Source organism: Acromyrmex echinatior, chromosome 6 (assembly GCF_024713525.1).
Source record: "Acromyrmex echinatior isolate Ae372 chromosome 6, ASM2471352v2, whole genome shotgun sequence".
NCBI lineage: Eukaryota > Metazoa > Arthropoda > Insecta > Hymenoptera > Formicidae > Acromyrmex > Acromyrmex echinatior.
The window spans coordinates 1,026,814-1,042,931 of NC_141857.1; the positions used below are offsets into that span (position 1 = coordinate 1,026,814).

Consider the following 16,118-nt stretch of genomic DNA (forward strand, 5'->3'; position numbering starts at 1 on the left):
AATACATTTTTATTATCCTCAGAAAAGTGGACGTATTATCCTCAGAGCTATGTAGTTTATATTCATTTTGTCAGGGGGCAGTAGTGCGCAGCAGCATTTCGCGGGTTTTGGTCCGGCATATCCTCTCTCGGGTACTTTTTCTCTAGTATTATATATTTCGAGAATTAAAATTTCCCTTAGAGAGAAAGTTTTGGAACATAGCCTAGGACTCTAGAAGTTTCCTTAGTCTTATCTGTTTATCTCTTTGAGGGTACGAGTCAGTTGTTAGGTGTAAACTAGATCTGTCGAATCAGGAACGCTCAGCTGTTCGTGCCTAAAATAAAGAGTTTATTGTATTATAATAACAGCGAGTTCGTATTTGTTCGTTATTTTTCGATATTAACTGATTTTCGGGATCTAAGAACATCAGACCCCAGAATAATACTTGTTCGCATAATTCAGGGCAGTCTCGTATTCATTGCGGACATCTTTAATCAAGTGCGGAGTTTTGACTTCCATTCGTAATTATTTTCATCGATAATTGTAAGATAAAATTTTTTTTCTTTTTTTATTTTTGACAATAGTAACAGGTTACTTAAATTCTTTGACAAAGAAAAACGAATAACACGGGCATACCGGGCATGTGGTAAATCGACAGTTTAATCAGGTAGCTTTACACCGACTAATTAGTAAAAGTACGCTTGAAATCAATTTATTTATATATTAGATAATATATAAATAAAGCTTTTTTATTAATTCGTTATAAACTTCCGTGCAAATAAATATTTAACACTTTATGTGCAATCATTATATATGATAAATTTTAAATTAGCAACATTTAATACAATCACAGTTTTACACGTTATTACGTGATTTTCGTTATTCAGTTAGGGGCTACAATAAAAGGAATAGGGAACAGAGAACAGAGATAAGAATTTCAACCTAGCAGAAACTGCATTCCACAATACGATTTATGATAAGTTGAAATTCATATTCTGTTTCCTGTTCCTTTTACTGTGTGAAGCCCCTTATGGTATTCACATTACTGTCTTAAAGATGCTTGTTTATTTTGAATTTTTTTGTTATCATTTATGCAAATTTACAGTAAATCATCTAAACAATGTCTTCTCGAGGAAATTATGATCACATTCTCACAACAAACTTTAAAGTTTATATTAAAGACGAAGTAAGTGTAAATTAAATTATTTTGTGATTTATAGAATTTAAATAAAATTTATAGCAGATATTTTTATTTTAATTATATATTTTATAAATTTAAGAATGAATGTTATATGTAAATATATTGCATGTTCTTTGATATTCCATATAATTTTTATTACATTTCAATGATTTAAATCACATAAATCACTACATGTATACGAAACATTGTATTTATTTGATACATATATATATATCTTAGGAATTATTAGAAATAAAAAAGAATGAAATGGATATGTGTAGAACCGTAAAAGAAATTCGATGGATAAGACGCGATTTAAAGGTACTAAAAGAACTATTTCATGCAAACCAAGTTCTTTCATCCGATCTTTCTGTATTAAATGAAATTGCAAACAACATAAACTCATCAGACGAAACATTACAATTGACAGCATTTCAAATGTACAGAAAATTAGGTCGAGAAAGGAATACTGTGAATGATATGATAAAAGGTGGCATCTTATCACGCTGCATTGAATTTTTAGACAGCGACAAGTATGTACCTATGAAAATAGAAAAACAATTCATAGAATTAAGTAAATTATTTATGACCGTTCATTGAGCTCTTATGCAGCATATATACAGTGCCCGCCAAAAATTTCAAGTCGACTAAATATCTCAAAAAGTATGCATTTTTAAGAAAAATATTTTAGATAAAAATTTTAGGATTTAAAAAGATCTACTTAATGATCTTATCAGTTTGACCTTGGATGGCGTCACCAATATCAGGTCAAGGTCACATCGATTTTTTTAAATTAATCGTTCTATTTTTGATTCCAGAGTCTAATAGCTGATATCAAAAACTTTTCAAAAGTATAATAAAGTTCATTTTTATTAAACAAGATGTAGAGAAAGATTTATATAATCAAAATTACACGGTGTAAAGGGGGCTATTATATACTGATAATAATTTTCGTCTAGATGGAGGCGTCAAAAAGATATGAAGGTCCTCCATTTTTTAAATAAAAGTATTAAGATTGTATATCAAAAACCAATAGTTAACGAGATATTTTACATTTTATTCTGATACATATTGACATAAAATGTTAAATAAATTCGTAAACTATTAACTTTTTGATAATCATATCTTAATACTTTTACGAACAAAATAATGAGACGAATCAGTTAGTGAAAAGAAAACACATAGTTGCTTATTTTTTAAAAAATTATCCATTTTGCATACATATTTTTTTAAAGCAACGATATGTTTTCTTTACATTAACTAATTCATCCCATTATTTTGTTCATAAAAGTATTAAGATATGATTATCGAAAATAGTTTACGAGTTATTTAACATTTAATAGTTTAAGAGTTATTTAACATTTTATGTCAATATGTGCCAGAATAAAGTGTAAAATATCTCGCAACTATTGGTTTTTTGTTACTATCTTAATTCATTTATATGCAGAATAATTAGAGGAATATATATCATATTGTGTAAAAAAAAATCGCAATTTCATTTAAAAAAATGGAGGTGAACTTTATATCTTTTTGGTACCTCTATCTAGAAAAAAAAAAACAACATGACCAATACATCCTCCTCGAAACTATTTCACTTTCATTTAAAACATTTTGTGTATCAGCAAAAATAAACGAAATATTCAAGATGTTTGATTAAAATCACTTTGTATACCTACACACACACACACACACACACACACACACACACACACACACACACACACACACACACACACACACACACACACACACAACACACACGCTAATAAAAATGTTTTCTAACTTCTTTATATTTCCAATTTAATCGTATGTTATTGACTATTTTTTTTTTATCTATTTCTTGATATATTCATATATGAATAAGGCAATTTTTTAAATTCTATTTGTAGCATCTGCCTGCAATTTGAAGTAATATCTTTATTAACTGTTATTACTTCGAGAGGATTCGAAGAATCGGAGAATTATATAAAATATGAAGCAATACCAAAATTAATGAAACTACTTAAGTCTACATCTTCAATTATTGTCGAACAAACAGTTTATGTGTTAGGAAATATAATTGATATTCCCTATGCACGTGATCTTGCTTTTGAACATGATGCTATATCTGTTTTAGTTGATTTAATTAAACCTGATACTTCAGTAAGTGATATTTTATTTAAAAATATTCTTTGACTATTTATCTTGCTTGCTTTCTTATTGTCAGCACAGATATTCAGAAACAATATTTTTGTTTGTTTGTTAGAGAGTCGGTATATAAACGTTATTTGTAAATCAAATAGTAATCAGTGACAAAATTTTTAAGAGACATTTAGTAACAATTAATTATTAAATATACAATACTAGCAATGAATAAATTTTATAATATTATAATATCATAAAATATTTTGATTTATGTATATATAATTTTGTATTGTACTTTCTAATACTCTGGTTCTTGTAATATTATATTCTTAATGTTATTTTGCGAAAAACTGAAGATAATTAAATTATATCGATATTTTCAATTACAATATTCAGATAGTAATATTCTGAATACTACGTTTAATTATTTAAATTACAATTAATTTAAGAAATGAGATTTATAAGTAGTGCTTAAAAGAGAGAAATATATACTATACATAAATGTAGAGTATCTATGTATAGCAATGTCAAACTAAGCTTCTTATAGAGCTGACATAAAAAGTAAATATAATAATTCATAAAGAAATGAATTGATATAGCAACGTTTGTAGCGTTTAACATAAAAGCTAGCAATAAAACTTAGTTTTGTGTTAAATAAAATTTTAAAAGTATGTTTTATTAAGTAGATCATATTCCAATATTTTTTGATACTGAGAAAACATGCAGGTGACATTCATGGACAACATCTCGTGGCTTTTATCTAGTTTATGTCTAAGGAATCCACCTCTAAGTCTTGAATTGATTAAACCTCTTCTGCCAGTTTTTGATCGTCTATTAAATAGTGAAAATAACAACATAATCTGTAAGATATTCGCGATTTATCTGTTACTTTAGTATCTATCGTTACTTTAGTATTATGTATTTTATTCCTTATGGAAAAATATTGTCAGATTTGTGCAAAACTATTTGAACGGATATTGTACAATATTTAAATTAAATGAATAATCTTTTAACTATTTCCAATAGTTTTTCGCGAGTTGAATTTTTCCATAAGGAATTCTAATTTTGAGATACTTACATTGTTGTTTAATTTAGCCGATACCTGCCGGATACTTTATTACCTTACTGATGGAGTTAACGATAATATACAAGCGATAATGGAAACTGGCATTCTACCGAAAATTTTAGATTGTTTGATATCGAAAATGAAAAGTATCTTTATCCCAGCATGGTTCACCGTAAGAAATATAGTGGTAATGGGTGATAATACTCAAAGAGATGCTGTCATCTCTGCAGGAGGATTGTTGCGTCTTCGTTCTTTGTATTGGTATTATGCTAACTGTCAAGATATTATTGCAAAGGAAATTCTTTGGTTAATTTGTAAAATGGCAAGCAATACGGACCAAATCCAAAGTGTAATAGATGCTGGACTGTTAATGGTACTGATAAACGAAATTCTATTTGTAAGTATTTAATAAGAATAAAATTGATTATGGAATTAGTAACTGGTACATAGTACCAGCAATTATTATACTTAGTACATTCTTTAATTTTACATATCGAATATATGCACGTATTTTATCACCAAATTTAGTTCATTTATATAATTTGGAAGCTACATTCAAGGCTCTAAGCTATGGACTAAAGTTATATATATTTAATATCAATATATTATATATTTCTCAAAATTACGTACAGAATACATCCTAAAGTGGATCGGAGAAAATGTTTTTACGATATGATAAGCATATAGGATTAAAAGATATCATTTAATACCCAGATAATAGATGAAAAGTTTCAAGTTAATCGAAGAATGGCTTTAACTGAAATTTTTCTCTCAGAAGATCTATGAAGATTTAGTTTAATTTATAGAAAAATATGAAAATACATCCGATATATTTGTGTAATTTAAATAGTATTGGATAATCGTAATTAGATACAAAATTATAATTAAGAAAACTATTTGACCATTAAAGCCCAATTTCACAATATACGGTTATCTAAAGATTAAACCAAGAAATTCATGAATGAATTTTATTGATGAATCTGTTGGTAACCTTTAATCTTTAGGTAATCATATATTATGAAAACAGGCTTATCTGAAGAAAGATTCACAATTTCAAATGCATGTATAAATTATGAATAAATTTTATCAATTACTTTGGGCTTGTTTATGATCACAGTCTGTTATTGTTCTAAAATCTTTGTTTTATGTCAATTTCTTGTCAATATATTAATCGAACAAATGTCTCATCTGTTTTCTCCGTTAACTTTGTATGCGATTTTATGTCATCAACTTTATTTTTATAACATCTTTCTACGATAAAAAGATAGATTTAATAGCAATTAGTTAATATTTATATACTATCTATGCTTGTTATGTACTATCTATGTTTGCATTTTTTAATTTGGAAACATCATGATTGAATTGGGATGGGTCAGGGAGAAACTCACTATTAGATAGTAGCCATCTCCACACAAGAGTTGTACAATCCTTTCTTTCATAAATAAAAATATAAAGACCTTATTTTCAGAATTAATATGTCATTTGAAGTGTTAAGCATTTTGCAATCTCTCAGAACAATGGTACATTAGAATGAAAAAATGGCTAAAATTGGCGGTTTAATCTGTTCTGTAATTCTTTTAAATTAACAGTCGGAAAGTTTTCTAATTATTATATTTTTGGTTTAAATGTCATCATTTGATATTAATTGATTATCATTTCACTGACAAATAACATAAATACGTCAAATACACAACTTTTTATTTTCCAAAAATTAGAAAATATATAAAACTTGAACTCAAAATTCCAAATAAATTAAAATTTTAGATCTGTCCTCCGAATAAATTAAAATTTTATAATTGTTATTTGCACTTTTTTTGATATATTTTTCTTATTGTAAAAATAATTTTTTTTCGATTCATCCTATATACACCTGTAAAAGTATCCTACAAAACTGATACAATTTTCACAACACAGTAAACAGTGTGACTAATATAGCAGTGTTGTCACATTTAAATAGATTGTGAATTCAGCATAAACTATACAAGATATCGTGATATTTTACATATTCCATAACTACTTCCTTTTTACTATAGTTATGCATAAGAAATTAAACTCGTTTTAAATATTGATACAAAATAATACAAATATTTTGATACAAAATTTCATAGGTCAATATATATAATGCTATAAATTTTTTTAGAGAAATGCAAAAGTAATAGCCATATGGGCTATGACTACTATGATAACGAAAGCAACAATTCAACAGTTTAATCAGTTTGTGAATGCTGGTATATTACCAGCTCTTTGTAATTTACTTCTCTCAAACGATACCTATATTATTAATGCCTTAACTGGTCTGACTAAAATCTTGCATGCTGCAGAGAAAATAGGACTAGTAGAAAAACTTACCATTGTGATAAAAAAAATTGGAGGATTAGATAAAATAGAAGCTCTTCAACATCATAAGAATGAGAAAGTTTATAAAAAATCTTTGGCCATAATAAATGTTTTTTTTAAAAAGGTTTGTTGTTACTTTTATATGTTTATTTATGTTGAAAACAATTTATGTAGGAAAACCTTATTTTTTTTTTCTAAAGAGTTTTTAATTTTATCTGAATAAGGAAAACATATTATAAATAAAATTATAATTTTATATTTGTACTAAAATGAACGTCATTGTTCATAATATTAATTAGATAAAAATTTCCATATATATGTGTGTGTGTGTGCGTGCGTGCGTGCGTGCGTGCTTGTGTGTGTGTGTGTGTGTGTGTGTGTGTGTGTGTGTGTGTGTTGTGTGGGACTGTTCAACATATTTAAAATTATGAAAGATTTAGGATATCTTTCATATATTTAAAATTTATACATAAATATCTTGCACGCTTTATGATATCGTACATAATTTATGTTCAATTATGTGATAATTATATATATCCAAAGAAGATAATCAATTGTCAAAATATAATATTCAGACCGAGCCAGAACTTCCAAGTTTATTAACAAAAGCCATTGTTCCATCTTTTCTTTTAAATGAAACTATACCTAAAATTGTACAAGACCTGCCACTATTATCAGACAAAGCATTACACATATTGGCAATTCAAGTTTATAGCAAATTATTTAATTCAAAAACAAAGTCTTTTGCAAGTGATATCGTAGAAAGTGACGTATTACCACGCTGTATTGAGCTCTTAGATAGTGACAAGTATGAAAACTATAAAAATAATTTATTTATTTAAATAAAATATTTCTTCGTATATTGTGCAATGGTAAATATAATATTTAAGATATAATTTTTTTATTTTTATTTAGTTTTGTCTTGCAAGTTGAATTAATATCTTTGTTAACTGCTGTAACCACGAATATATTTTCCAAAGAAGCGCAGTATGTTATAAAAAATGGAATAATATCAAAATTAGTGAAGCTACTTAAGTCTTCATCTTCTAATGTTGTGGAACAAGCAGTGCATTCTTTAGGAGTTATAATCAAAGATAGACCATATACACGTGATCTTGCTCTTGAACAAAATGCCCTACCTTCTTTGGTCGACTTAATTAAACCTGATATCCCAGTAAGTAACTGTATTTAACAATATTCTTTAATTACGTTATCTTACTTTTTATATTGTTATTATTAACTCCAAAGACAATATTTTTTCCGTTTATTTAAGAAATGTATGAATGAAATTCGCATATTGTACAATAAATGTAATAAATAATTGCTAATTTTTTGTAAAATTAAATTTTTAAAAGAAAAATTATATTCATATAATTTTTTTTGTTAATAGTAGCAATAAATCAATTTTATAATTTTACATTTTTCTCTTATATGCAAGAAACTGAAGATAATCAAATTATGCCAATATTGATTTAAAACATTTAGGTAGAAATATTTTTCATTCTGTTTACTTAATAAAGTTATAACTAATAAAGTTATAATAAATAAATTTAAATAGTGCCTAAAAGAAAAATTATTATACGGGAAAAATATAGTTATGCTTTGATAAAGTGAACTTTTTAACTGCAAAGTAAAATAATTATCAATGAATATATAAAATTACATAGGAAAGTGTAAAGTTATTCATTGTAAAGAATGAATACTAAATACTTTAAGAGATTTTAAAAGATGATTCTTTATATAAGTTTAAGCTGAAAATTTCATGACTTATTATTATTTCATTCGACTTATATATCCGAAATGGCTTAGTTTCAAAGATACTGGTTGTCAAAATTGAAAAAAAATTCGTTTTTTTTTTTCGAAAACTTTAAAAACCACTTGAATTATTTTGCAGTTTTAAACATATAGAGTTTCATTAAAATAAAATAACTCAAGTGTTTTTTGAAATTTTTGAGTAAAACAAAACTTTTTTCTTTTAGTTATCCTGTATCTTAAAAATTAAGTCGTTTCAGATATGAAATTTTCATCTTGAATTTGTGTGAGAAATCACTACTTAAAATCTTTTAGAGTAATTAGTATCAACTCTGTATATTGAAGAGCTATTTCTTCTACAATTATTGTAATAAATAATAAATATTTCAACAATGATAATCTCAAATATTAAATGTACTATTCGTTTGCGAGTAATTATTTATTATTTAAATTACAATATAGTTTCTATAAATAAGTCTCTCTCTCTCTCTCTCTCTCTCTCTCTCTCTCTCTCTCTCTCTTTTCTCGATAATCATTTATTTTATCTGATATCAGGTCGAGATCATAATTCTTTTTGATCTATTAGGTCAGATATGTGGAATATATTTATATTGAAATGAAATATTTCTTGAATTACTTTCTTATTTTCTTTTTTTGTTAGCATTTGCTAACAAAATTAGCTTTTACCTTATATGCTTTTAAGAAAACGCTCTGAAGTATGAAACAATGATAACGATGTTTTGTTAGCGGTTAGCACAAAAACTAACAAGACAAACTTAGCTTTTATGTTAAGTAGAATTTTAAAACTATGTTTGTTTTAATAAGTAGACAATATTTCAATATTTTCTAATACTAATTTTCTAAAATGATACAGACAGGATCTATTTGCAACATTGTAAGGACTTTAACTTATTTATGTGAAAAATCGGATTCGGCTTTATCTCTTGAATTAATTAGGCCTGTTCTACCAATATTTAATTACCTATTCAATAGTGGAAATCAAGATTACGTGAATCCAGAATTACGTTGTAAGAAATCACGTTTTATCTATTTTATATTAGGTATAGTAAAAAGAAATCCATTATTTTTCCAATAGATGGCTCTCGCGTTGCGAGATACAGATTTGGAAAAATAATGGATTTCTTTTTACTACACCTAATATATTGTATAATTTATTTTAAATGTTTAAGATATTTACTATGAATTTTTTACGTTACTGTTTGTTCCAGCCAATACTTGCAAGATGCTCTCTTACATTACCTATAAATCCAACCATAACATACGAGCAATATTGGAAACTGGCATTCTATTGAAAATTTTTGAATGTCTGACATCGAAGGATGAAAATATTCTTATCCCAGCGTTGCGAACAATTAGAAATATAGTAGGAATGGATGAGCCGGCTGAATCGGATGCTTTAATTTTAGCGGATTGTTTGCCGTATTTTTGTTCCTTGTTGCAAAATTATCGTGCCAATCAAAATATTACAAAGGAAATTGTTTCGATTATCTTTGGAATGATTAATAACATGAATCAAGTTCAAAATGTGTTAGATGCTGGTCTGTTACCACCAATGATAAAAATATTTGTGTTTGTAAGTATGTTTAGGTAAACCCGAAATGATCAGCCGAATATCTATTCTAACTATTTTTGTACTCAAATGGATAGAAATGCGAAATATATTTTTCATTACGTTGTATTTGAATGTATTCATGTCCGTATTTTATTATTTTTTTATTGAACTGGAAAAATATTTGAGTTTGTAAGTATGTTTAGGTAAATCCGAAAATATTTGTTTTAACTATTTTTGAACTCAAATGGATAGAATTATGAAATTTTCTTTTCATTATTGTATTTGAATGTATTCATGTCTATTATTTTTTGATTGAACTGGAAAAATCAGGAGCGCGAATTTGTAAATATCGAAATGAATTAATTTTTATTCATTTCAATTCATTCTTTTTTACTGTACTGTTAGTACAAATCAGATATAAATAAAAATTTATTATTAATTGTAACTGATAATAATAAATTCATATTCGCAACAATAACTAGCGTCGGCTCTCAGAGATTTTTTATTTATTTTTTACTTATGCTATTAGATCCTACGTAATTTTGAGATTGTAGTACTGTGGATATGTGTACACACACACACACACACACACACACACACACACACACACACACACACACACACACACAATAAATATATGCATATTTGTTTATAGGGAAAAGGAATGGTTCGAAAGATGACTGAATGGATCTTAATGGATTTAATCTCGCGTGCAACAAGTCAACATCTGACCGAATTAGTAAATGCTAATATACTGTTAGCTCTTTCTAGTTTATTGGGAGAGAAGAATCATAAGCATATTATTAGTGCTTTAAATGGTCTAAATAATATCTGGGATGTTGCAGAGAAAGTAAAACAAAGAGAAAAACTTGTCACTACATTCAAAGAAGCTGGAGGATTAGATAAACTGAAAGCTCTTCAATATCATGAACATGAAATAATTTATGAAAAATCTATGATTATGATTAGCTCATTGTTTTCTTAACGAGTTTATATACTGATTTTATGTTTGTAAATCGAAAACTATTGATAAAAGTTCTTATTTCTTTTCATAAATTTTAATCTAAATAAGCAAAATACATGATTATACATGGAATCATAATTTTTAATAACTTCATTAAATTAAATAATAAAACTAATTACATGTTATTAATGTAATAAACTAAACTAAAATTTAATAAATAGACTATTTTTAAAATATTGAAAAATTTCTCCTGAATTTAAAGAGATTTTTTATTGAATTTAACAGATTGAATGATGGACTGATTAACAAATTTAATTCCTTGATGAATTTATTTTTGAATTCGCACTGAAAAACTATTATACTTAAGAGATCAATCGATACGAGACTTGATTATTATTTTGTAATACATGATAATAACTATTTAAAAAGAATTAGAATAGATATTAACTAATCAAGTTATAGAAAAATTGCATGACAAAAAGTACTCGCTAAAAAGCATTTACATTTAATCAAATATAAATATAATTATACGCAGTGTCTCAGTAATTTATTACAAGGCAATAACTTCATTACATTTAGTGATACGCGGAAATGCCTAAGGAATAAATTGTTTGATTCGAAGGATTACATGAAGGGATATTATGATGGGAATCATTTTTTTCTCATATTTTTAGTTATTTCTAGGTTATCGATTTTTTAAATAGGGCTACATATTTCTATCTTATAGCGTAAGAACTGAAGTCGAGACGAATCCAATGACGTATACAATGATCTTCATGTGATCTTAAGTACGAAAAATTCAGAAATTTTGAGAATGGATGCAAATAATGAAATAAGTACAACAGAAAGGAAAAAAATTTATTGTAATAAGAAAGTATTAAAAATAACATCCGTTTACCTTCTGCAATGCATTGAATATTTTATATGCAAATAGATGGAAGAGAAAGTCTTACTCCTTTGCCCCCACATTTTTCCTGATATTAATCCGCTAGATTTTTTTCATTAATGGGCATGGAGGTATTGTCTTGTAACAGAGTTATTGAGAACAATATAATTTTAATATAATACACGTATATTGTTGAATGGGAAATTACAACTAACGTTACATGTAACTTTGTGTTTGCTGGGTTTATTTAAAAATCACCCATGGTCAAATCAATAATACCTTCTTATGTTTCTTATTGTTTGAAACATTTTTCTGTATCCACCATAGTTTGTGGAAAATTTTAATGAGTTATTTAATGTAGAACACCCTGTATATATTAAGTCATTGTAAAAATAGATATTATCAGCGATTCATGCCCGAAATAAAGAGTTTATTATATGATAATAACAGCGAGTTCGTATTTGTCCGATTATCGACATTAACTGATTTTCGGGATAGAAACATCAAAAAATCTCAGACTAAAACAAAACTCACGCACAATCTCGAACATGTCTGCTCATTATAGATATCTTTAATCAAATGCGTAATTTTGACTTTTATTCGATATCTATTTTCATCAATTTCAATAAATGCAAAAGATAATATTATTCTTTTTACTTTTAATAGTAACAATCAAACAAGTTACTTAATTTCTTTGATAAAGAAGAACGAGCTCACGTAATAAAATCGACTGCTTATTCAGGTAACTATAACACTAGCTAATTAGTAAAAATATGCTTGAAATCAATTTATTTACGTATTAGATATTATATATTTTATTAATTCGTTATAAACTTCCATATGAATAAATATTCAACACTTTGTGTGCAATCATTATGTATGATAAATTTTAAATTAGCAACATTTAATACAATCATGTTTTTTTACGTATATCGTATTACATCGTAATGTTTATTATTCATATTTTTATTATTAGTATTCACTTATTGTTTTAAAAATATTTTGTTTATTTCTAATTTTTTTTAATGTTTGTGCAAGTAAATTTATAGTAAATCATCATCAATCAAATAATATCTGTTCGAGAAGATCAAAATAATAGATCCATAAAAAATTTTGATGTTGATAATAAAAGCGAAGTAAGTATAAATTAAACTATTTCGTTATTTATAAAAATTAAATAAAGTTTATAGCACTTAAAATTTTATTTCAATCATATATTTCATAAATTTGAAAATGAACGTAATATGTGAATACATTGCATGTTTTTTGATATTTTATAATAATTTGTATTTAAATCATTTAAATTACTACATATATACGAAATATTTTACTTATTTGAAACATGTATATCTATTTTAAGAATTATTAAGAATAAAAAAGGATGCAATAGAACTGTGCAAAGCCATAAGTACAGATCATTGTTAAAACGCAAATTTGGTGTACAACAAGAATTATTTGATTTAATGCTCAAAGCTTCTCTTTCACTCGACCTTTCTGTATTAGATAAAATTGCAAACAACATAAACTCGTCAGATGAAACATTACAATTAATGGCAATTCAAACTTACAGAAAATTAGATCGAGAAAGGAATACTGTGAATGATATGATAAAAGGTGGCATCGTATCACGCTGCATTGAACTCTTAGACAGCGACAGTATATACCCACATGAAAATAGTTTGTTATAAACAGCAAACAAATTTGACAATTAAATTTTGCAATTATTCGGGTTAGGAAACTCGTCACACTGATGAAAAATAGCAACATGAGGATATGAATAGCAGATTTGTAAAATGCGACCAAAACTTTGTCCAAAACTTGTAATTTTCAGAAAACGAGAAAGAAAGAAACGCACTTTACAAAAAATAATAATATGTCAGTAGAATGTAATATTAAACAAAATTGCTTAACAATTTCAAAAAATGTTAAACAACTGCATTTTGTTTGTTTTTAATTAAAATAAATGCTATTAATTACAAGATTCATTTCGAAAAGTCTGTTTTTTTAGCATATAAATTAACACATCTTATCGATAACGTTATCTTATCGATAACAGCATGTTAACGATGTTTTAAATCGATCAGTGTTCTCGATTCTCAGAAAAACTTTAATCATGATATGATTATAATATCGGACAGACTCCGTTATTATGGCATCAAAAATAGACTCAATTAGCTGTCATATCCGAAATAAAGAGTTTAGTATATGACGCGATAATAACAACGAATTCGAACTTGTCAGTCATTGACATTAAGATAAACAAGTAACACGAACATACGCAAGGGAACTTGCAGTTTGATCAGGTAATTATTGCACTGGCTAATTACTAAAGATATGCTTGAAATCAATTTATTTATAGATATATAAATAAAACTTTAGTCATGTTTATTTATATATATTTGTTAGATATCTATAGAAATAATTATATTTGTTATGGAAAGTAAATTTGAAAATAAGAACGTTTAACATATAATCATGTTTTCGTTTTATACATTGATTGTATTATAATATAATTCGAAAGTTCTTCACATAATGAAATGTAAATTTTGATTAAGTTAATTATAGACGCATTCTATCAGATTCGGATAAATGTATAAATTATTTCTCTTATTGTACTCTAATCTATCATTATCATTATGAGTATATTTCTAATTTGAATCTTTTTTTTTTAAATATTTATGCAGTAAATTTACAAGATCTTCGAGACAATGTCTTCTCAAGAGGATGACAGCAATAAACACATAGCAAAATTTGAATCTGATATGATTGAATTTAATAGCACATATGTAGTAAGCGTATATTAAATTATTTTCTAATTTATAGAACTCAAATAAAAAATTTATAGCAGTCAACATTTTTATTTCAGTTCTTTATATATTTCATATATTTTAGATTCAACTTATATGTTAATATACTGTATATCTTTTTCGTTATTGTATATTTAATTTATGTTGAGATATTTCAATTATTTGATAGGATATACTACTAGATGTGTATGAAATATTTTATACGTACTTATAATATATGTATATATTTTTTAGAAGAAACGAATAATAAATAACGCAATGCAGTTATGTAAAGCCATAAAAGATAATCGATTATTTAAACGTAATCTTGATATGGAGCAAGAACTAATAGATTCTCTTTCATCCACTTCCAATCTTTCTGTAGATAAAATTGTGAACTACATAAACTCGTCAGATGAAACATTACAATTACTGGGAATTCAAGCTTACGTAAAATTAAAACGAAACAAAAATCCTTCTATAAATGATACGATGGAAGGTGATATATTATTATGCTGTATTAAACTCTTAGACAATGACAAGTTAGTACACGAAAATCAGAAATATGATTTATCAAATTAAGTAAATTGTTTGTTTATGTATGAATTATTTATAAATAAGATATAATTTCCTTATTTCTATTTAGTATTTCCTTGCAATTTCAAATAGCATCTCTATTAGCTATTATAACTTCGAATTCATTCAAACAAACGCATGTTATAATATGTGAAGTAATACCAAAATTAGTAAAACTACTTAAATCATCGCCTATTGTTGCGGAACAAGCAGTGCGTGCCTTAGGAAATATAATTAAAGACAAATCATATGCATGTTACTATGCTTTTAAATATAATGTTCTATCTCTTTTGGCAGATTTAATTAAATCTGATACTTCAGTAAGTAATATTTGATACTATTGATTATATCATTCTTGATTATCTCACTTGCTTTCATATTGTCAGTATTGACAATATAACTCCGAAAGGGAAGCTACTATCTCAATTTCTATGAAACTTGGCGAACATATTGAGTATTCCTTCCTAATATACTATTATCCATCAAGAAATAAAAATATAAATTAAAAAGGATATTTATTATCTCGAAAATAATTTGTTGTCTGCGCCGTTGTCTCAAAGAGGATAATATTATAATATATCAGGAAAGAATATTCAATGTGCTTGTCAAGTTTTTTAGACGTTAGTATGTTTAGTGTGACAAAATATTTTTAAAATCACCTGCATTCGATAATAGTTGATTGTTGATACTAGCAATGAATGATTTTTGTAATATTATACTTCTATTTTTATTGCAAAAAAGTGAAGATAATCGAATTATATCCGTTAGTTTAGAATATTTAGGTAGTAATATATATTTGTAACACTATGATTATTTAATTAAATTACAACTAATTTAAAAAAATAATACTTAAATGGAGAGAGAGTGTTTGAAAGAGAGAATTATATATTATACA

General features: G+C 26.2%; 1 protein-coding gene across 2 annotated transcripts; it reads left to right on the forward strand.

Moving 5' to 3' along the window:
• Positions 1-96: 96 nt before the first annotated feature.
• LOC105143168 (Importin subunit alpha-1) lies at positions 97-12,788 on the forward strand. 2 transcript variants are annotated; one of them, XM_011051256.2, is made up of 12 exons: positions 97-522; positions 1,085-1,165; positions 1,400-1,692; positions 3,049-3,301; positions 4,010-4,145; positions 4,379-4,746; positions 6,490-6,810; positions 7,262-7,494; positions 7,602-7,860; positions 9,313-9,466; positions 9,668-10,032; positions 10,667-12,788. In XM_011051256.2, exons 2-12 carry the CDS (start codon positions 1,100-1,102, stop codon positions 10,994-10,996), a joined length of 2,778 nt encoding a protein of 925 aa, XP_011049558.1. In that variant the 5' UTR covers positions 97-522; positions 1,085-1,099; the 3' UTR covers positions 10,997-12,788. The 2 variants fall into 2 exon arrangements, with proteins under 2 accessions (XP_011049558.1, XP_087263383.1); XM_087407257.1 differs by lacking the exon at positions 97-522 and having other exon boundaries at positions 533-1,165.
• The last annotated feature ends 3,330 nt before the right edge of the window (positions 12,789-16,118 follow it).